The sequence below is a fragment of the Typopeltis vanoorti genome, chromosome 2 (assembly GCF_054136105.1).
Source record: "Typopeltis vanoorti isolate ZY-2024b chromosome 2, IOZ_Tvanoo_1.0, whole genome shotgun sequence".
Taxonomy (NCBI): domain Eukaryota; kingdom Metazoa; phylum Arthropoda; class Arachnida; order Uropygi; family Thelyphonidae; genus Typopeltis; species Typopeltis vanoorti.
Window position 1 is genome coordinate 83,797,717 of NC_143550.1, and position 23,143 is coordinate 83,820,859.

The window sequence follows — 23,143 nt, forward strand, 5'->3', positions numbered from 1 at the left end:
TATTTCGGTACTGGCAAATCAACAGAATGAAGTTGCATAGCCAGTGCAACATTTGGATACACAATGTGTTTTTCTGATGAAAATCCTGAAACTTGTAAGGCAGAAGACTCCAAATCATTGGAAGAGCAAGTAGCATACAGAGTCTGGTTCCTTTCAGGCAACCCACAGATTAATGACACAACTCGCACAACACACATGCAGAGTCCAGCTTTTATCTTGATTACCTACCTACCTTACAACCAAAATAACATTCGTAGACTTACTTAATTAACTAACTTTGTATATGGTCTCTGCTTCTTCTTTGGAGGGGTGAACTCCCTGCATATATAGAAAACAAATTAGGAGAATTGACACACATATAACGAGGCATTTTTCTGCCACATAGAAAATATAACACAAGCTATATCTGAGACTCCTCATGCACACCAAATGGACTGTATAGGCTAATGTGGAACAATGTAATGTGTTGCATCATCTTATACAATAGTTACATACATGTTGCATCATCTCTTGTTAACTAAGCATGATTGATGCAATAACAGCTGAATATGATTGCTTGCATCACAATAGGTAACATATAGGCTTATTGTTTTTCTCAGAATAGTACCTAACAGAAAAATTTTAAAAACATATTTGAAATCAGTGAGAAAAACTGATTTAGAAATACCTTTTCTTGCAAAGGAAACAATGTGTGTGTAGATCTTATGACATGCTAGACAAAAATTTTATGATTCACCCCCCTTAACATTGTAGTAGTTAAGAAGGGTGTAAATCAGAGGTTCCCAATTTCAAGCCTTTTTGGTCATAATGAATTTTGATAAGTTACCTATCATTTTGTTATGCTTGCTCGGCATGAACATCTTAAAGAAAATCGTAGAACTCACTGATTATATCTCATAATCAGTACTCAACAAATATGCTTTCCCACTTGCTCATGGTGAGTAGCTGCAGACTGAATAAAATAGAGTACTTTTATTTAATTTAAAAAAAAAAACTTTCTAAACAAAAATCATTTTAATGAAAATAATTACTTGATGGAATTCTTGTTCACTTTATGGGCCATATCATTTAAAAAAATGGGGAATCTTTGACTAATACATTTTTTATGTGTAGGATTATATGATTTGTAAGTAGGATTTTGCGTAATTTGTCGAGCCCTGCTCATAATGGTTATTTTATGAATAAGATGACAATGTAGATGATATTACTACAATAATTGAATTATTATTTCCTATATTTTGTTGAAGCTAAATTGATATTATCTGAGAATGAGTAAAAGTATGATGTGCTACGTGAGTAAGAGAAAATAATATGAAGAACCAAAAAAAATATGAAGTCATAAATTGCACCACCTAATGGATTGAAGCAGACATTCTTGGCATTTGGACTGATGGTCTGAGAATAATAATAATGTCCTCACCACAGAATCATGTACACAATAATATCCTCTTATTTAATGGGCACGATCCTCCACACTATATATATATATAAAATGACATATCCATACCCTCTCTCCCTAACAAACATTGATTGCCATGCAATTATCACCATCCCATACATCCATGACACATCTGAGAAGTTAGTGAAAATCCAGAATAAGATGAATGGGAAAATTTGAAACAAATTCTCACAAAATCAGCAACAGAAACCTTAGGAATAAACTGCAAATGGATTAGAAAAAGAGGACTATGAGACTGGAACAAAGTAATAGAAAATATAATAAAAACAAAAAAGGACAGTTACCAGAAATGGTGAAATTCCAAAACAATAGAAGCAGAAATAGAGTATAAAAGAAACAGTGCAATTGCAAAACGAGAAGGAAGGAAAGAAAAATAGAGAGAGAGAGATGGAACAATTTTGTAACAGAACTAGAAAAGGATTTATTTAAGCCACAACCCAAATACATGAATAAAGAAATAAAATTAAAGATAAAAATACAAATAATAGATTTAGAAAAATGGGTGACCTATTTCCAAAATCTCTGGACAGATGAGAACAATGAAATAAAATTTTATAAAACAAAGAATGACCTAATAGAAAATATCATGTTAGAACTGAAAAATACAATAAAGAAGATGAAGAGTAGGAAAACACCAGGAAGAAGACAATATAAATATAGAACTGTATTCAAATGCAGGTGAAAAATTTAATGAAAGACTTCTGAAATTTTTAATATGGTTTGGATGTCTGGAAAAACTCCTAACTCTTGGAAAAAGCACTGGTCATCCCAATCTATAAAAAAGGAAATAAAGAAGATTGCAATAACTATATGGGAATTAGTCTGCTGAATACAGGATATAAAATATATGCAGGAATATTAAAAGAGAAGCTAAGCAGTGTTCTAGAGGACAAACTACTAGAAGAACAAAATGATTTCCAAAAAGGCTGATCCTGCATAGATCCAGTTTTTACTCTAAAATTGTTAATAGAAAAGAGAAGAGAATTTCAAAAAGAAACACATGTAGCCTTTATTGATTACGAAAAAGCCTTTGACAAAAATTGTTTAAAATATTAACAGATTTAAACATACCAAACCAACTTTTACAATCCATTCAAGAAATGTATACAGGAAATAAAATAGCAGTTAAATTAGAACGAATCTCAGAATGGAAAGATATATCAAGAGGAGTACGACAGGAATTACCCTCTCACCTCTTCTTTTCAATATATATATATATATATATATATATATATATATAAAATTATAACAATCAGGAAAGAGTATAACCCATTTGGTATACAAATAACCCCACAAATTAAGATAGATACACTACTATTTGCAGATGATCAAATAGTATTAGCTACATCAGAAGATGATTTACAAAGATCATTAAATGATATCTCAAAGCAATATAATATGATGATATCTAAAGAAAAAACAAAAATAATGGCATTCAAAGGAGAAAACCCAATAAGAAGTAAAGTAGTGGTAGATAAGAAAATATTAAAACAAGTAAATACTCTCAGATATTTGGGATGTGATTTATCATATGAAGAAGAAAAAGACAGACACCAAAATATCAAACTTTGCCAAAGTAAATGGAATAATAAATAGTATATTTAAGCCATCCCTAGGACAAAAACACACTAAAATCAGACTATATAATGTCTTGTCAAAACCAACTCTACTATACGGAAGCGAAACATGGACCATAAAAATGAAAAACGAATTCAAACAACAGAAATGAAGTTTCTCAGAAAAACAGCTGGATATACCAAGTGGGACCATAAAACAAATGAAGAAATTTTACAATCCCTGAAAATAAAACCAATAAATTACTACATAAAACAGTATAAACAAAAATGGCTAGGACTTTTAAATCGAATGGACAACAGCAGACTACCAAAAATATTATACAGATACAAAATAAGTGAAAAAAGAAGAATTGGAAGACCAAGAAAGAGATGGCATGAGACCGGAACAGGCCACTTGACTTAAAATCCATGTTAAAAAGAAGACCATCTTTCGACCACACAAAAAAACTTAGCATCTCTTATTTGCTTTCTTAAAGACCATTTGTGTTCTTTCAATTTGCCCAGTATCTACCAAATGCTCTGCATCTGTAAGCTTCCTACAATGACCAAACAAGTGGGACAGCCAATATCAGAATCCCCGAACACAGAGTATACCCAGTGCCACCACAGCAGCTTCTTAAGACTTGCGTATCACCCACAGAGTCTGCTGGAAGAAGGCCACCTTACTTCACATAAGAAGTACAAGTATGAATGACTGTTCCTTAAATTCAATACTTCATTCATACTTCTGGAGCTGGGTTCCCAGATTACCAGAAACCTCTTCCCTGAAAAACATTCTCTGAAACTTGAATAAGTTTAAATGCATAAAACTGCCTCACGCTGAGAAATTTACTCTCAGCCCAAGGAATGTCCAATCAAACCCACCAGATGTGCAATTTAGGACTTGGTCTTATTTCTTTATATTAGTTTCTCTTACTCATGTGTTGTCAGCATGTGCATATTTTACTTATATTGTTCTCTGATAACTTTAACACAAAGTAGGAAATAATAATCAAATAATTTGTGTTATTATATCTACATTATTGTCTCATCTCTAAAATTATTAGGAGAAACTCATTGATAACAAAAACAAACTATTAAAATTAAGGAACATTGAAAAAAAAAAAAAAGAATAATGAATATTAACATTAATCTTGAAAATTAATAATCAATATTTTACAATAAAGCATATTTTGAAATTGTCTATATATTGAATTTTAACAGGACAGTACAACCCAGACTCATACTGCTATGATTCACAAGGAATACAGCACGGGTAACTTTCATAATTTTAGTTAATTTTTTCATATTAACTGTTTACTGATATACTGTGATTTATTTGTTCACCTTATATTGTTTTATTAAACTTAATTTTTGATGAGAAAAATTATGATTTATTATGATAAATTATGATAAACTAATTTTTATGAGAAAAACTGTAAAGTATACCCTATTTGATCACAAAAGAAACGAAGAAATTATGAAAGAATTAAACCAAGAACTAGTATTAGAAAAAATTTAAAAATATAAACATAAATGGATGGAACACATTCAAAGAATGAAAACAGAAAGATTACCAAAACAAGCCTTAAAGTACAAGCCATTAGGAAAAGAAAACCAGGGCGTCCTCTTAAACGATTCAACGATGACTTCTAAGGCCTGAACAGGCCATGCTAGGCCTAAATCCTCATTAACACGCTTGATGATGATGATGACGACGACAACTTAATTTTTGATATATATATATATTTGGTCAACAGTGATAATTATATAAAAATGCTTGGGCTAATTCTTCCCCTTCTGGTCTCTTGCAATTTCTGGTAATTTTGTTTTTGTTAGCATAAAATTATTGTGTATTCATTTCTAATGGTAATTAGAAATGAATATTCCTTCACACATTATAAATGAAAGAAGACAGCTGTGCTGTAAAGAAGTTGCTGCAGGTCTGAGAGACTTCTTAGAATCAGTATAGTTTTGAAACACTCCCTCACCTCTAGGAGTGTGGCCGTGTTAATTTCCAAGATCTGGGAGATTCTAAGACCACATTTAGTACAAACTTCTCTGAATTGACTTTACTGTTATCTAGCTCCTAGAGAGAACACTTTAGTAGGACTTTAATTTCCTTTCAGTTACAATATGAATTATTTTTGAATTGTTTCCGAAGCATTTTAACCTCTCTATCAGCCGAGGTGGATGAAATAGTGAGACCAACTTGCACTTCTTATCCATGTTATTCAGTAGGTGTTATAGAATCGTATCCAGATTTACCTCGATGTATATATATGTCCTGGCCGGTTGGAGTTTTAATTGAGTGCTGTACCACAGTTGTAATATGTACTCTAATGATGCTGGTTCAAAAACCAGCGAAATATTAGCAAAGTTATCTTCACTATTTTCTGGCCCTAGAGGATGTTAGTTCCCTTTCAGTTATTTATAATTTTAATCATTTCATGACATTCTTATTGAATGCTGTGTGTCATTATAGTTGTAATTTGTGCTCTGATGATACTGGTTAAACCAATGCTATCAAAGCACAAATAACTCCCAGCACTTATGCATTTGTCACATACTACAGTTTGATGCAGATCCTAGCCAGGGTCCGTAAATGTGAGATTTTTGAATAATACAGATCAAGCTACTTAAAATTTTTTGACAAAACAGTTATTTAATATATGACATTTCTGTTTTTACCATCGGTTGTTTTTAAAGGTAACCCAGATATGTGTTTTCTTTTCTTTTTGATATCTGTAATATGTTCTGCATGTAGATTTCTTCAGAATTCCGTGTTTGAATAACATTACAAAGTCACACGAATGGTGAATCTTGTAGACACCTGGCTTCTTGAAGAGAGGGTGAGAAGTTTTCAAAGTATTTAATCTTCCCATACACATAACAGAATGCAAATGATTGTAATGACCAAGAATATCTCAAACTTAATCTTTAAAAACATTATTATTAATGTTAGATACTCTTTCTAGTATCCCTGTCTAAATTTAGAGACCCTTAAGACTATTGTTAATTTCTACCCCCCACATGTGCCTTTCTACATTCAAGTCAGACAGCATACTTGACAAGACTAGTATTGGTTGATTTCTGTTCTCTATTGTTTCAACTATTATTATTATTATTATGGCCAAGCAGTCCTTAGTCTCATCAAAAGAGGCCCTAAACATCATATGAAGAAATATTCAGCATTCACACGTTATCTATCTGCTTTGAACTCATAGTCATGGCACCCACAACAGACTCTGGCAGCTTATTCCACTCATTCACCACTCTCCAAGTAAAAAACCTAGTTCTAACACCCTTGCTAACTACATTCGTCAGTTTCCATGGATGGCCCCTAGTTCTCCCACCACCACACCTTCTGAAAAATTTCTTCTGAATTAATCTTGTAAAAAACCCCTCAGTCAGTTGAATGTCTCAATCATATCACCCCTTTTCCACCTATCAACCAGTTCCTGTAACCCACAGATCTTCAACCTGTATGTGTAAGATTCATTCCGTAGACTAGCTACCATCTTCGTCACTCGCATCTGGATCCTCTCTACCTCCTCCCAATTACGAGGAAACCCTGGCACCCAAATCTGCGCATGTGGTATACTGCTGATAATGTTTTCTCCCCAAAATGCATAACTTTACACTTTGCCACATTAAACTGAAATCCATTCTCCTTAGCCCAGTCTACCAATCTATCCAAATCATCCTGCAAAATTTTGGCATCATCTGTATTAACTATTGCTCTACCTAACTTTGCATCATCAGCAAACAACTGAATAGTTCCTCTCAGATCCTTTCCTATATCGTTAATGAACAAAATAAGCAGAAGAGGTTCAAGAACAGAACCCTGCAGCACATCACAAGTCACAAGCCTTCTTTTGGACTCTAATCCTGAATAAACTACTCTCTGATATCTTTCCATCTCACCAACCCTATATCCATCCCCATGTGCTGCAGTTTACTGATTAGAATTCCATGTGGTATCCTGTCAAAGGCCTTTGCAAAGCCCAGCAGTATCACTGGAAACCCATTACCCTTATCGAATTCAGTCTTCACTATATTATGAAACGAGCATGTTACTGAGGCATGATCTGCCCTTCAGAAAAAACATGCTGTCCCTCCCCCCCTCCTTACAGTATCCCATTTCCATATATCCATTCCTGTATTTTTCCTTACCAACTTCTCCAGTACTTTGACAACGACTCTTGATATGCTGATCGGTCAGTAATTTGCAACAGCAGTCTTGGAGCCTTCTTTATGCAGTGGAACTATTTCTCCCTTTTTCACCTTGGAGCTGAGACTTAGATTAAATGATATGGTCAAGGGCACTGATAATTCCCTCTTCGCTTCGCGTAAAACTTGAGCTTGTATACCATCCAATCCCACAGCTGTATTCACATTAAGTTCCATAATATGCTATTCACGTCCATTTCATTCTCCTCAGTTCCCGTATAAGCCATCAGTTCCCTTATTCCTGCAGTATCACCACCTGGGTGATATACTCTTGCAAATTGTTCACTTAGTAATTCTACTGTTTTGACTGATTCAGTTACCTTCCTACCATCGGCATTCATTAAAATCATTCTGCCTTATACATTTTTTCTTTACTTGCAGTATATCGAAAGAACTGTTTGGGATTCTCTTTAGCCTGAGTTGCTAACTTCTTTTCATAATCTGCTTTTGCTTTTTTTGCCACGCTAGTTACCCTTCTTGCCTGTTCCTTGTACTGTTTGTGTGCCTGCAAGTCACCTTTCTCTGTAAATTCCCTCCACAATTGTTTATTTTTTGCAGTTCCAGCTTAATTGTGTTATTCATCCATTTAACTCCCACTATTTACTCTCCTGACTCTAGGTATGCAGTCAGCCAGTTCCTCCTTCAAACACTCTTTTACCACTTCCCATGCCCTATCAACATCCAGCCCTTGCAGTTTTACATGCCATGGCACTGATCCAAGCAATCTCCTAAGCTTGCCATACTTACCAGCCCAGTAATTCCACATATACCCTGTCTTAACTGAAAATTCCCCACATTTAGCCACTCCCAGGTCAAGACCATATGATCACACTCACCAATTGGTGGCAACGTGGTCATATTTGTTATAAACAAATGCTCAGATGCAATTACTATATCGAGCACTCTTGAACTCCTTTTTACTATGGTCAAGTAAATTTTGTTTTGTAACATGTTTAGTACTATGACTGTAATTACACAAAAAATGGGACTGCAGTTACTCAAATTTAGTTATATAAATGATGGTTTTTAAATGTGTCATTGATTACAGACTCAAAATGCAAAGAAGTTCTGTAATTTTAATTATTTTTGTCTGAGAAAAATGTTTCATTTAACCCTAAACCTAACTACATGTAAGATAAAATTTGATTCTTTCTACTATAATTTTGAAATAAACCATAACATTGTATTTGGATTCTGGTTTCTCTTTTTGAATGTTGCTTATGCATTCTTGTTGTTATTAGTATGAGATTCCTCAGATTAATCAGTGCAGAATAGCATTGATTACTTTATAGAAGCTCATAATAAATTGGCTAACTTTACCATTATGTTTGGATCTTAAACTTTAATAAAATCTGGAATATTTAATACTGAAGATCAAAACAACTGTACAAACGATTGGTATTCATGGTATTCATAAAACTTTTCAAAAGACCTTTAAGACAAATTTGTGATAATTTGAAATAGAAATGTAATCACATGACTATCAATATGTAATGACAGCATGATTTATTTCCTGGTTCAAAGGCACAACCATGGTAGTTAAAGGTCAATGTGTCCTATCATCCATAATTTCATTATATGCAGAGAAGTAGCTAGGGAGGGGCAGAGGGGGAAGTTTCCCTGGCCTATTATATATAGTTTACCTTTGAACCTATTTGAACTTTTGCAGTTAATTCTAAAGTACAGTCTCGAGAACTCCTTTCCAAATATTGTAATACTACTGTGAATTTTCCTCACAATTGCTTGAGGTGTTGCTAGTTGCGAGAAGAGTTTTTCTAAATAAAATTGATTAAGAATTACCTACATTATCATGAAATAGACTTCGCCAATGTCATTGACGATTTTGCTAACAGAAAAGCAAGAAAAATAACATTTTAGAATGTTAAAATTAAAGTTTTACTTCAAAAATAAACATAGTGTTTTAATTTATTTCCCTATACGTCGTTTTGATTTTTTGTAGTATTTTTGGTGTGTATTGAGAGGGGCAGCAAAAGCTCTAGCTACACCACTGATTAGATGTCAACAGAAGCTGAATGGTCCCAGATCTATATCCCTAAGACCTGTCACTTCTCATGCAATTTCTCATACCATCATCCATGTCATCGAGGATCTGCCACTTCCCCTTTTCTTAAGTGTTCCTGTACACTTTCTTACAATTCTTGCCATCTATTTTTGATCTTCTGTTCTTCCATTACTACTTTATTGATCCTATCATAGCATTCAATTTGGACATAGTCTGTTACAGCTGTCAAATTGCACATCCAATTGTGCCTTTTCATTTGATGCTGTATACTGTATACAATTTATAATTGTAAAATTATAAATAAATGATGATGACTGTATACCAGATTTTCCCAAAGTATGATATGCATATACCTAGTAGTATGTGAAAGGTCTTTAGGGAGTAATAGACTTTTTTTGTTGTCGTTGCCATGTTGCCACAGATAAGTGCAGGTCTCATCTGTAATTACTTTTTCAATAACTAAAAAATCGAAAGGAATTTTTAAACAATGTCTCTTGGCATATATTGAATGACCTCCATTAGGCCTCATCTGGACTGACAGCATGATCAAGTTTCGCCTGTATGATTTAAACTGTTTACATTTAAGGTTTACATTCACATAGTTAAAATCACATGGATAGAACTCTCCACTAAATTTGAGAATCGTTCATATCTTAAACTGTAATTTTCCTCACTGATTGTTCCAAACAGTTCACGTGTCTACTTGGTTATATGCACTTGTGGTCCTAAAAAAAATCATCTTCTTGATTTAGAGCTCAATCTACAGCTAAAAATAACAGATATAAAACCATGTTTCATCAGAGTTTCTGTTGGGAAGAAATGAGTATTTCATTCTTCTCATTAAATTTTTTTTAGGATTTAAAATTATTTTAAATTTCATCATTTTTGTTTTTACTACATATATATTAAATTTCAATAACTAAAAATGTATTCAATAAATCATTCATGTTGTAATTTATTATAACACATTAAAAAAATCCATAATTTGTGTTTAAATGAAATATTATGGCTTCTCCCAAATTGCATTTGGGAGGAGGGGGATGCGGAGATGCTGTGTACACTGATACTGAAAGATTGGGAAACATTGCTTTATACCTATACATATTTTATTATAATATTTGTCCTTATCCAGTTTGCATTTCCTGACTAATTTTCTGTGTAAGTTCTTATATTTTTCATTTTCAATCTCTGTTTTTCCAGCCTGCTTCTCTTTATCACATTCAGCATTGACTGAAATCCTTGGGTCTCTTGGTTTTCCCATCCAGCTCCCTTATTTCTTCTGTGACCCCCCCTCCCCCCAGGGAACACTGTAACAGACATAAGAACTAACGTGATGATGTGACGTTAGTTCTTATGTCTGTTACAGTTTCTGTTTTTGTTTATGCAGTTACCTGATTTATAGTGCTTTGTGTTGTGTGGTATATTTTTTGTACTTTGATGATGCCAGTTTGAAATCCAGTAAAAAAAAGTTTAATAAATTATCATATTTATTTTGTTCTTGTGATGCTGAGTTAATATCATTAAAAAGTTAATATAAATAGCTACCAAGTCTTATTATACCCTTCTCCTAGAGACATTAGTCCATCTAGAGTTGCAGCAGGTATGACTCCACAAACACCTAATTCTTTCTTGATAGTAAATGTAATCTTACATAATGCGTGCACTACTAGTTTTTGTGTTTTTAAAGAGAAAGTTATTTTTAGCCTAAGATAGCTTTGGTTTGACAAAACCAGTATGTATAATATAAAATTCTACTCCTTCCACAATCTGCACGTATTTCATATATTGTAATAGGTTTCACGGTATAATAAGAACAATTATATGGTTAAAAAAATAACTATTTATTAACCTTAAAGCTAATATTTCACTGGTATTATATCCAGCATCTTCAGAGCACACAACACAAAGATTGTTACAAATGTAAGACAACCACAATCCGGTGTAACAGTGGGGGCTAGTATAAGTGATTGCAGCGTGCAACACAAGACTAAAGTCCTAATATGGCGCCATCTAGGTTAAAAAAAAAAAAAATCAAAGTTTTGAAATAGTAGTCAAAAAAATTCAAATTGAAAAAATATAAATTAAAAAATATTAATTTGGTCTTAAGATGACTGTCTCCCAAATCTTTCGTAGATTTATACAGCCATTCTTGTTAAGGTTTGGAGTATGTTTTAAGGCTTCTGTTGATTCCAGGAACAACCTCTCTGACTTGTAGAAGCTTCTGTGCATTACTTGTTTCTTTCCAATTGATCCTGTGTGCAGGGGTATCCAAAGCATGGTCTGCCAGACCCGACTTACCATAGCGAAAGTGTCGGATATATTTTTTGTGTTCACTGAGGCGGATGTCCACATTTCTTCCTGTCTGTCCGTAGTAGGCTTGATGGTAAGAACAGGGCACTTAAACACCTGGATGTGATAAAGGAGTGCATTTGTCCTTAGGTGAATGGATGAGAGTTGCTAATTTTACATAAGGTTAAATACTGTGCGTAGTTGGTGTTTGTTAAGCACCCTAGATATCTTTTCAGATGTGCCTTTAATGTATGGGATGGTGATGGTTTTGTTGTAGTCTTCTGTGGTAGATAGAGGGGATTTATGGATAGCATTTAGTATGTTATCTATTTTGTGGGGATTATAACCATTGATTAAGAAGGTTTGACGTAGGTGAGAAAGTTCAGCAGTGAGAGCAATGTCATTGGAACAGATTGCTCTAGCTCTATGGGTTAGTGTTTTTAAGATACCATATTGTTGAGAAGGGTGATGGTGTGATTGTTTGTGTAAGTATCTCCCTGTATGTGTGGGTTTCCTATAAACCGAAAATGATAAGGAACCTTCCGGAAGACGTGTGATCAGTGTGTCCAAGAAGGGCAGGCAGTCATTGGCTTCTAGTTCCATTGTAAAGTGGATTTTAGGGTGCTGGCTATTTAGATGCACTAAAAATGTATTCAATGTGTCTGGGCCATGTGGCCAAATAGCAAACACATCGTCAACATAGCGTAGCCAGTGACTAGGTTTGAGAGTGGCTGTGTTGATAGCTAATTTTTCCAGATGTTCAATGTAGAAGTTGGCTAAGGGGGGAGAAAGGGGTGAACCCATAGCTGTCCCATCTAATTGTTTGTATATTTTCCCTTTCTATATAAAATAACCTGCCTGTACTGAATTTAAATAGCTGAAATATATCTGGGGGAAATTGTGAATTTAGTAAGTTAAGTGTTTCAATCAGTGGTACATTAGTGAATAATGAGGTGATATCAAAACTCACCATTAGGTCTGAACTATTTAAGGTGTGGTTTTCTAAAATACTTTTTAGGTGGGTAGAATTTTTAACAAAAGAGGGACAATTGTTTGTGTAAGTGGTTAGTAATTTTGCTAAATGTTTAGCTGGTTTATATGTAGGACTGTTTATACTATCTACAATAGGACGTAAAGGTGTACCTTGTTTGTGTATTTTAGGAGCACCATATATTCTGGGTGCTTTAATGTGCATGGGTTTGAGTTTTTTGACAATTTCTTTAGGCCAGGAAGTGATTTTGTTCAGTAACTTGCACACCTTATTCTTTTGTGAATTGGTGGGATCTCGATCTATGATTTGATATGTAGACTGGTCTTGGAGCAGTACATGCATTTTGCTTTCATATTCTGTTGTATCCATTACTACGTCAAACCTTCTTAATCAGTGGTTATAATCCCCACAAAATAGATAACATACTAAATGCTATCCATAAATCCCCTCTATCTACCACAGAAGACTACAACAAAACCATCACCATCCCATACATTAAAGGCACATCTGAAAAGATATCTAGGGTGCTTGACAGACACCAACTACGCACAGTATGTAAACCTTATATAAAATTAGCAACTCTCATCGGTTCACCTAAGGACAAATACACTCCTTTATCACATCCAGGGGTCTATGAAGTGCCCTGTTCTTGCCATCAAGCCTACTACAAACAGACAGGAAGAAATGTGGACATCCGCCTCAGTGAACACAAAAAATATATCCGACACTTTTGCTATGGTAAGTCGGGTCTGGCAGACCATGCTTTGGATACTCCTGCACACAGGATCAATTGGAAAGAAACAAAAGTAATGCACAGAAGCCTTAAAACATACTCCAAACCTTAACAAGTATGGCTGTATAAATCTACCAAAGATTTGGGAGACAGTCATCTTAAGACCAAATTAATATTTTTTAATTTATATTTTTTCAATTTGAATTTTTTTGACTACTATTTCAAAACTTTGATTTTTTTTTTTTTTTTTTAACCTAGATGGCACCATATTAGGACTTTAGTCTTGTGTTGCACGCTGCAATCACTTATACTAGCCCCCACTGTTACACCGGATTGTGGTTGTCTTACATTTGTAACAAACTTTGTGTTGTGTGCTCTTAAGATGCTGGATATAATACCAGTGAAATATTAGCTTTAAGTTAATAAATAGTTATTTTCTTAACCATCTGTGTTCTTATTATACCGTGAAACCTATTACAACATGTCTGATGAACACATAAGCCTGTCCACGCATATATTTCATATAGGTTGGTGAGTGCTTATTAACCCCCCCCCCCATCTCCCCTAAAAAAAGTATTTCTTACATACAAAAAACAATGCCAAAGTGTGCAGCGATGCTTGGTTCGACATTTGACAATTACTACATTGACATTAAATGGTAGTGATCATGATTAACAGCACTAATAACAATACGAATATGTTCAGCAGTACTAGTTGTTATATTTTCTAGCCTGTTAGATGTGGTTAGCTTATTGATTCTCCAACAGTCTGTGGGTCTGATTCTTGTCAATAGGCATGGGTGTTTGTGACTGCTTTTAGGTGGGAGATGAATTTTTTTAGCATATGGTTTGGTGTCAAACTGTATGCTAGTGTGTGTATATGAAATGTAGTGGTGATGGTGTTGGAAAGGTTGGTTTGAGACAATGCAAAGGTGAATAATTGTTTTAGGACTCTTGAATATGAAATGAAATTGTATTAGGACTCTTGAATATTGAGCATGAGGAGAGATTGAGAGAATGTGGTCTTCAGAGTAGGAGCAGCATCAGTGATATAATTGAGGCATATTAGTTGATATAGGTTGACAAGAGGAGTCTATGATACAGGGGAATTATTGCATAGGATAATGAGTGAGTGATGTGGAAATGAGAGGTCATCTCTGGAAACTGCACAGAGGTTTGAGTGAGGAAGTGAAAAAAATTTTTTGCTTGGCAGGTAGAATAAATAGAATGCATTGCTGGAGCAGGTTGTGATTGCTCCAACATTGAATGTATTTAAAAGGCAAGATATGATATTGTTATTGTGGTCTGAGTGTTTGATCTCCCACAATGAATTTTCTAATTTCATGGAGGCTTGGAAGTAACACTATAACTGTGATTTCCTGTTTTGAACTTCATATTAAAATCATCATGTGGAGTATACATCACACACACACACACACACACACACACACACACACACACACACACACACACACACACACACACACAGAGAGAGAGAGAGAGAGAGAGAGGTGGAGATATGTCTGGTATTGCATGCCCATTTTGGTTGGGTGTGCTATCATGTGGCTTATGCAACCTGCACTACAAAATTCACATCAATTTATTATTTATTTCTTTATTTTTATTATTTTGAATTTGAATGTTATTATGAATTTGACTGTATGATTGTATTTTTATCAATGTATGAAAGCTTTAAGAGTGCATAGTACATCAGGACTCATCTTAATTGGTCCAGTGCAATTTATTGTAGGATAACTTTGAATACTTTAATTTATCAATTATTGTAACCAAATCTGTGTAGTGTGGGGACAGTGTGTTAAACACTGTCTCCCACTCAGATTATCAACACTGATTCCCATTGTAAATATGGACAAAAAAGTTATTAATTATTTATAGAAAATTATATATTAAACACTTGTCTATATCGGTGTCCAAAACATGTCAGTTCACACTTCATGCATGCAAAACAGATGAAACTCAGAAAATAAAAACAGCAACTCATGAGAAATGACAACGTTCAATTGGACTGGTTGATCAATCACAATAATCATTCACACCCACTGATTTGTGGATACTATTGTTTCAGTGCACACCCTGCCTTGCCTTCTAGGTGGTTTAAAACTACTGGAATGCCAAACATTTGACCTGCTGTGTCATCTGTTCAAAGGACTCAAAGATGTTCATATTTGTGACCATACACCTAGACTATTAATGCAAATGTGATGCAATGTTTACTCATTGAAAAGTGTCCTCTTCATGAAGTATTAGTATATTGCTTAATTATTATTGATAATTTTTTGGGAACCATGTGAATCCAGGAAATATCATTAGGGAGTCTTTAGCAGGAACAAATGCAAAAATATAATATCGGTGATGTTGCTATTCAATGGATGTGCACTGCACACCTAGCACACCCTGATATATATATATATATATATATATATATACACACACACACACACACACACACACACACAGAAATCAAATTACATTTAAAACAGTATGTGCTAGTATTAATAATTTGGCTTACCTTGCTAGCCTGATCTCTGGTGGAAGGGGAAAATATATATCAAGCTACAGTTCTGTTTTATATATCAAGAGAAAAATTGAGTCATTATCCTTTAGTGATACAGCATTAATGGTGGCCTAATCAATATTTAAAATAACACATAAGGTTTGTCATTGTCAAATTATATTTGGGAAATTAATGACAAGCTTTGGAGCAAGGGATTGCTGGAGACCTATAGTCCTACTATTATATGTGTTAGAAAATTTTTAGACCATCAATGTTTGCATTAGGATGGTTGATAGTATTTCACAGGCTTCTTTAATGTGCCCATACTTGGTAGGAGGGCAGATATGACCAGTGAGTCATCTGTGAAGTGGAGTGTATCCTTGTGAGGATAAAATGTTTGTTGATTACATAAATTAGCTGATAAACAGAGGAGGGAGATGTGATAGAAATGTATAGGTTACTAAATGGTTTTATAGATGCTAAAGAAATTTTTTGGTAAATAACTTAACAGGAGAGAAAGAGGAATTGGCCCTGGAGGTTGTATAAGAGTCTAGTTAGCTGGGATGGGAGGTTTAGATTTGCATTGAGAGTGTAATGGGTTGCCATGGGCAGTCATGAATGCATCAGTGAATGAGTTTAAGAAGTATGATAAGCATTTTGGTCAATGTTGGTCTCCTACTATGAGTGTTTAGATTCCACAGAGATGCCAGTGTTATAATAATTTCAGGTCTCAAGTAAAGAAGGTGGTGGCCTCACACTGAAAACATCCATATCAGTGGTGGGATTTGAACTTGTTGATTGGGGAACCGAGCTGCTGTCCACTTGGTGAAACTAGCCCTGACAAATTAACTTAAAAAACACTACTAAAGATAGTATGTCATCTGTACCTCCAGACTTATCATTTGGTACATGATTTTAAAATAGCAATTTCCTCCTCTAGAATTATTTTACTTTTGCAGTATGGTCATACAAAGTCATGCCAACTTAATTTCTTTTGCTTTACTCCTTTTTTTCATATTTATAAAATTTATAAGAATTGAAGTTCACGTTCCCAGCTAACTGTAGATCATATATAGCTTTACTGTCTTTAATGATTCAATTAATAATGGTAATAATTTATCATAAACTGATTTTTCCAAATCAGTGAACCTTTACTATCACAAATGTTTAGGGACAACAAGAATAGTTTGGTATGTTTGATAATTTTTCTGTGATCCATTTCCTTTAGAATTAGCACTATCCCTTTGTCCAGGACTTTTTTTTTTCATAGTTCATTATACCTAGTGAGATTATTATAATGATATTTATTATAGTGAGAACTGATTGTATATTTAAATTCATAATTTTTTAAATTGATACTGATAAATGAAAAAGAATTATCAGCAATTCCTTATATGCATCCTCAAGGGGTGTGTAGGATATTATGATAGGACTGTAAAAATCTCATAAATATTTTGCTTATTATGTTTGTTTTTTACAGTGTTTTATGTTTAATGAAAAATTTATTTAATGAGAATACATTTTCCTATGTGATAAGATAATCTAAAAGTATATATATATGATTTTGCTATTTAGTATTGTAATTACAGTACCCCCCCCCTGCCGACTTACGTAATACGCGACTTATGTAAATTCGCAGTTTCGTAATAAATCTCAAAAATTACAACTACTAGCACGTATGAACATGTTTGTGGCTTTTGCATATTTGACATCCATTGCAGTATGCAACGACATAATGTTAACTAGACTCGGCATTCACAGCAAATGTAACAAATAGTAACAGGTAGTGACAGGTTACCAGTAAACGCTGAGAGCAGCAGAGGGCAAGTGCGCAAAAGCTGTAACATTCAAACTGAAACCTACCAATTAGAAATAAGGACTCTGTAAACAATTCCTCCTTTCCCCAACTAGCCAGTAGTCCATGCCTCGCGCAGTTAGTTTAGTCTTGTTTATCACCGTTAGTGTTCGTTGTTTATTTACCCTTAAAATAGATTCGAAATGCAAAACTGAATGCGCTGGTAATAAATCTAAAAAACAAAGGTCTGCAATTACTTTAGAAGAAAAGTTGAAAATAATTCGTATGTATCAAAACGGGAAAATTATATCAACAATAGCTCGGGATATAAATCGACGTATTTCGACAGTGAATATGATAGTGAAGGATAAAGTTTGCATTGTTGAAAGCATGAAAGGTGCGGTAACGTTAAAGGACACAATCATTACCAAGAAGAGGCTGGGCCTGATTTTTGAGATGGAGAAATTGTTGTATGACTGGATCGAGGATCTGACTATCCAGGAGAAGGCTAGGTCTTTACATAAAGATTTACAAGAGAAGGCCGGCATCATGGACATGGAGAGTGCATTTAAAGCTAGTGCTGGATAGTTCGAACGATTCAAGAAGTGTACAAATATACACAGCATCAACGTCACAGGTGAGGCAGCAAGTGCAGATACAGGCGCAGCAAGTAAATTTCCTGAACTTCTGGCAGAAATAATTGAGGAGGGGGGGGAATATTTTCCCGAGCAAATATTTAATGTTGAAGAAATGGCTCTGTTTTGGAAGAGGATGCCAACACGTACATTTATTGCAAAAGAGGAAAAATCTACACCTGGATTCAAGGTCGCAAAAGATCGGATCACTGTTATGATTGGCAGCAACACTTCAGGGGACTTGAAACTTAAACCGCTTACAGTGTACTATTCCCAGAGACCGTGGACCTTTAAGAACATTGACCCGAATAGGCTGCCTGTAATCTGGAAATCCAGTACCAAGGCTTGGGTTACACGTGTGCTGTTTGCAGACTGGTTCAATAACTACTTCATTCCCCAGGTGAAGGAATATTCTGCCAAGAAAGGAATCCCGCTTAAAGTGCTTCTCCTCCTGGACGATGCCCCCAGCCACCCGGAGTTTAATGACTTTCATTCTGACATAAAAGTTGTTTACCTGCTTCTTAGAACTACCGCACTGTTGCAACCTATGGATCAAGGCGCTATTGCGACTTTCAAAGCCTACTATCTGTGGCATATGTTTTCCCAAGCAATCAAGGCCATTGATAGTGGTGAAGGCATTACTCTATGTGATTTCTGGAAGAATTATAATATCCTTGACATTATCAAAAACATCGGGGTGGCATGGGATGAAGTCAAACGGACAACAATGAACGCTGTGTGGAAGCGACTCTGCCCAGAGGTGCACAATCGTTTAAAGGAAGGAGAGCAGACAATGACTGATACAGTTGTTGAGTTGACACAAGAATTACAGCAAGCAACAGAGACGTGTGTGCAACTGGCAGAGCAATTAGAGCTGGAAGTGGATAACATTGACGAGCTTCTTTTGAGTCACGATGAAGAGCTTACTAATGATGACCTTATTCAGTTGGAGGAATTCCGAAGAAAATACTATGCTGATTGAACCGCCAACTCCAGACGTTAAGAAATTTACAACAAAGGGACTTGGCGAGGCTTTTAACCTGATAGACATGGCACTAGCAAAATTAGAATCGATGGATCCGAACACTGAGCGGTTCGAGAATATTAACTACTGTATCTATTCTTATATGTCTAGCTATAAGGCCATCTACGATGACAAAAAGCACGTGACCACACAATCTACTCTAGACATGTTTGTGAGATGCCGCTCACAACAACGTCAAGATGACAACTCAGACGACCCTGACTAACCTCAGCCTTCAACATCTATAGGGGTAGAAGTTGTCAGAGAACAGCATTTCTCTTCACAACCATCCACCACCAGCGCCGACTCTCCCACTACAGAGCTAAATTAGCTGTCACAAGACTTTTTTTTTATTTGAAAAGTATTATTTCAGTTTGTTTTTATATTCTTTTATATATTTTTCATATTTTTATAGTTTATATCCGAGTAAACACTGCTGCATGATGTTTCATTTATAAAATAATACTGTGTAAATAATATACTGTACATATCTGTATATATACGTACATATAATAATAATTAATATTGCAGTTTCTTACGAAGTTACACTTAAGCAATTTACAAATTTGACTTATGTAAAATTCAAGTTACGTAAAGGTTTACGGAACGCATTACTTACGTAACTCGGGGGGGGGTACTGTATATGCATAGTATTATCGGAGCTTCCATGTAATTAAAGTGGTAGAAGTATAAAATAATTGTAGTTATAAGTATTAAGCTTGCTTATCATAAATTATTTAATCCTTAGGGAATAAGCAATGTTGAATGTATATTATAAATTAATTTATGTTGTGTTACAGCAGTGCTTGTATGTCACTATTATTGTACGATGTGCAAGCACATTAGCAACGGCAGCCATTTTGTCAAGTTTCACTTTGAATCTTGGTAACAGACATGCACATTAGTTATTGTTTTTAGAACAGCTGTTGTCTGGTAACAGGAACTCTAGGAAGTAAAGAGTAGAGAAGCAAGGAAGCTGAACTAAAAAAGTTTTATAAACTACTGAGTTAAGTTCTCAAATCTCGGAAAAGTTTTTATATGTATTTTGAATTACTTTCCAAGGATATGGAACTGTAAAGCTAATAATTGAAGTACAGTATGACATATCAAGCCATTGTATGTGAAAATATTTTGTTCTCAATTAAAGGCAAGTGATATATATTTCAGGGAGCAATTTGGAATCTGCAGTGATAGTTCTAGTATTAGAAATGTTCAATTAATATATTCCTGTTGTTTGTGAAATTTTTCTTCATGCCTAATTTGGAAAATTGAAAGATAGATGCATTAAAGGAAACTTCTATGCCAAGTGAGACTACAGAACGTTTAACTGAATCTATTTTCAGTTTTGTGCATGAGTATTTTGTTTTGTCTCTCAATATTGAATAGAGTCTGAGAGAAAATTATTGAGCTCATTTATATTATTTTAAAATGGCTATTTAATTATTCCTTGTATGTATTACCGTATATTCCGGCGTAAGTCGACTTTTCAGCATTGAAAAAAGGATTATTTTTTAGGTCGACTGATACGCTGGGTCAAAAATCGAATGCTTTCCAAGAAAAAACTAGTATGTATCATACTATGTGAAATTTATTAGCAATATACAAAAAGGGTAAATAAGTAAAAATATTTCAACTTATATCAAATTTATTTACAGAAAAAATTATTTACATGTTATATAATTATTTATTTTCAAAAGAAAATAGGTAATTTAATTTTCACTGTCTGAATGTATGAAAAGTTCATTGTACTCTGGTTCTGTAATTTCTTCTGGTATATCGTCGTATGAATTGTATTCGTTTTCTCCATCAGATTTAGCATCAATTTTGTCATCATTGTAAACAAAATCATCTTCCGAGCCATCTAATTTGTTAGATATAGCACATTTTTTAAAAGATTTTATTACTGTATCTGGTTTTATTTCATCCCATGCTTTTGCTACCCATTCACACATAGTTACCAAAGACGCATGTCGTATTTGTTCTCCTTTTGTGTAACTTTTCTCTTCTTCTTGCATCCACGCATTCCACTGTTTTCGTAAACTGTCTTTAAATGGCTTGTTTATACAAACATCCAACGGTTGCACTAGTGAAGTTAACCCACTTGGAATCACTGCCATATTCCAAATATTTTTTATCCACAGCTTAACTCCTGCTTTCTCCATCCAACCATTCTCATGAACATGGACAAAAACGTTTCTTGGAATTTTGATCTTTGGCTTTATTTTTCTTTTAAAAATTATCATTGGTTTTAATTTAGTACCATCAGCCATACAAGCAAGTACAACTGTGAAGCGGGTTTTTTCATGTCCAGTTGTTTTTAAAGAAATGGTTCTACTTCCAATTCTACTGTTCTATTCCCGATCATGTCAAACATAACTGGAGTTTCATCCATATTTCCGATTTGAGACAATAAATAATTTTTTTGCTTTCTTTTAGCAATTATAAATCTTTGAAAACTTAATAACTTATCATCCAAATCCTTTGGCAGCTTCTGTGCAATTTTCGTTTTTGGTCGAAGCACTAAATTTTTCCTTTCTATAAACCAGCTACACCAACTCACTGTGGCTTTGAAGTTTTCGCTGTCCTTTTATTTGCTTTGCCCCATTTCAAAGCAAATAAATGAATGTTATTTCTCGTTATAATGAGTCCATTTTGGCGATTTTCTCGAATCCAATCTGCCACATTATTTTCTAGAATAGTCCACTTACAAATTCCTTTCTGTAATGCGCACTTATTTTTTAGCATTTTCATTATTAAAGTTTCATTTTTTCTCCAAATGTGAACTAGTTTTTCGTTTACTCCGAACCGTGCAGCAACACAGTATTTTCCTTTGCAAATTTAATCACTTTGCACTTAAAACTCGTGTCATATTTCATTCTTTTAAAAGGAGCCATTGCACTTTAGTTCACTATTGGCCAACTGGTCAATACGAAATAAAATTTCTTTTGTCAACTAGGTATTTTACATCTTTTGCTAAAACAAAGAATGGAAGGACTAAAAAGGCAGTTATGATCCTAGTAGTTGATGCCTGTATAAAAATTTTACTTAAAACTGTCATAATTTTTATTTTTAAGAAATTTTTCGAGTCGACTTATACAATGAGTATACTATAAAAACTCAAACTCAAAAAATTTCAATATCGACTTATATGCCAGGTCGACTTGTACGCCAGAATATACGGTATTTATTGTATGTAAATATGTTTAAAGTAAATATTTTATTTTTTTATAATTGAGCTTTATTCTTTAAAACACAACATGTTGATCCTGAAGTCAATGCACTATCATGGATATGAATCTGGAACATTCTAACTAACAAAAAATAAAATTAAATATATTGTTATTTTGCTCACACACATTAAAATGTAACCAATTGGCACAGCTGACATTAAAATATAACAGGACTACATGAAAAGTTTACATTATTACTAACTTATTAACAATTTTCCTCCAAATTAGTTGGTTATCTGTTAGGACTCTGATACTATCATATTTTTGTTCTAAGGCGCTAATGACTGAATCAGTTCACCGAGATCCAGGTCTTCCTCTGGGCTTTTTTTCTTACCATCAAAGAACCTCTTTTACTAACGTTTCCTTTCTCATTCTGTTCAGGTGACCATTGCCACCTGAGCTTAACTTCACTCACACATTCCCGAATGTTAACACTGTCACATTCCTTTCTAATTTCTTCATTTTTAATATAATTCTGCTATTGATGTCATCTTTTTACTTCCTTAATTTTTTCCAGAATTATCACTGTGATCTCTGGTCTTTGACATAGGGACTGCAGTGAGAATTGATCTGAACTGTCTTGTACATAGCTAGTGTTTTGACTGATGTCTCTTATTTCATATCAAGTTATTCAGTTGACTCTCAGCATAACAACTTTGCT

The 23,143-nt window shown here is 34.2% G+C and overlaps 1 protein-coding gene across 9 annotated transcripts in view; it reads left to right on the plus strand.

The window, feature by feature from the left end:
• LOC150109218 (uncharacterized) overlaps nt 1–23,143 on the plus strand; it is a 319,064-nt gene that overhangs the window by 259,708 nt on the left and 36,213 nt on the right. For all 9 annotated transcript variants that reach the window (XM_090412182.1, XM_090412235.1, XM_090412210.1 and 6 more), the window contains one exon: nt 4,240–4,291. In XM_090412182.1, coding sequence (XP_090268308.1) covers nt 4,240–4,291 — 52 coding nt within the window. The remainder of the gene's footprint in view (nt 1–4,239; nt 4,292–23,143) is intronic.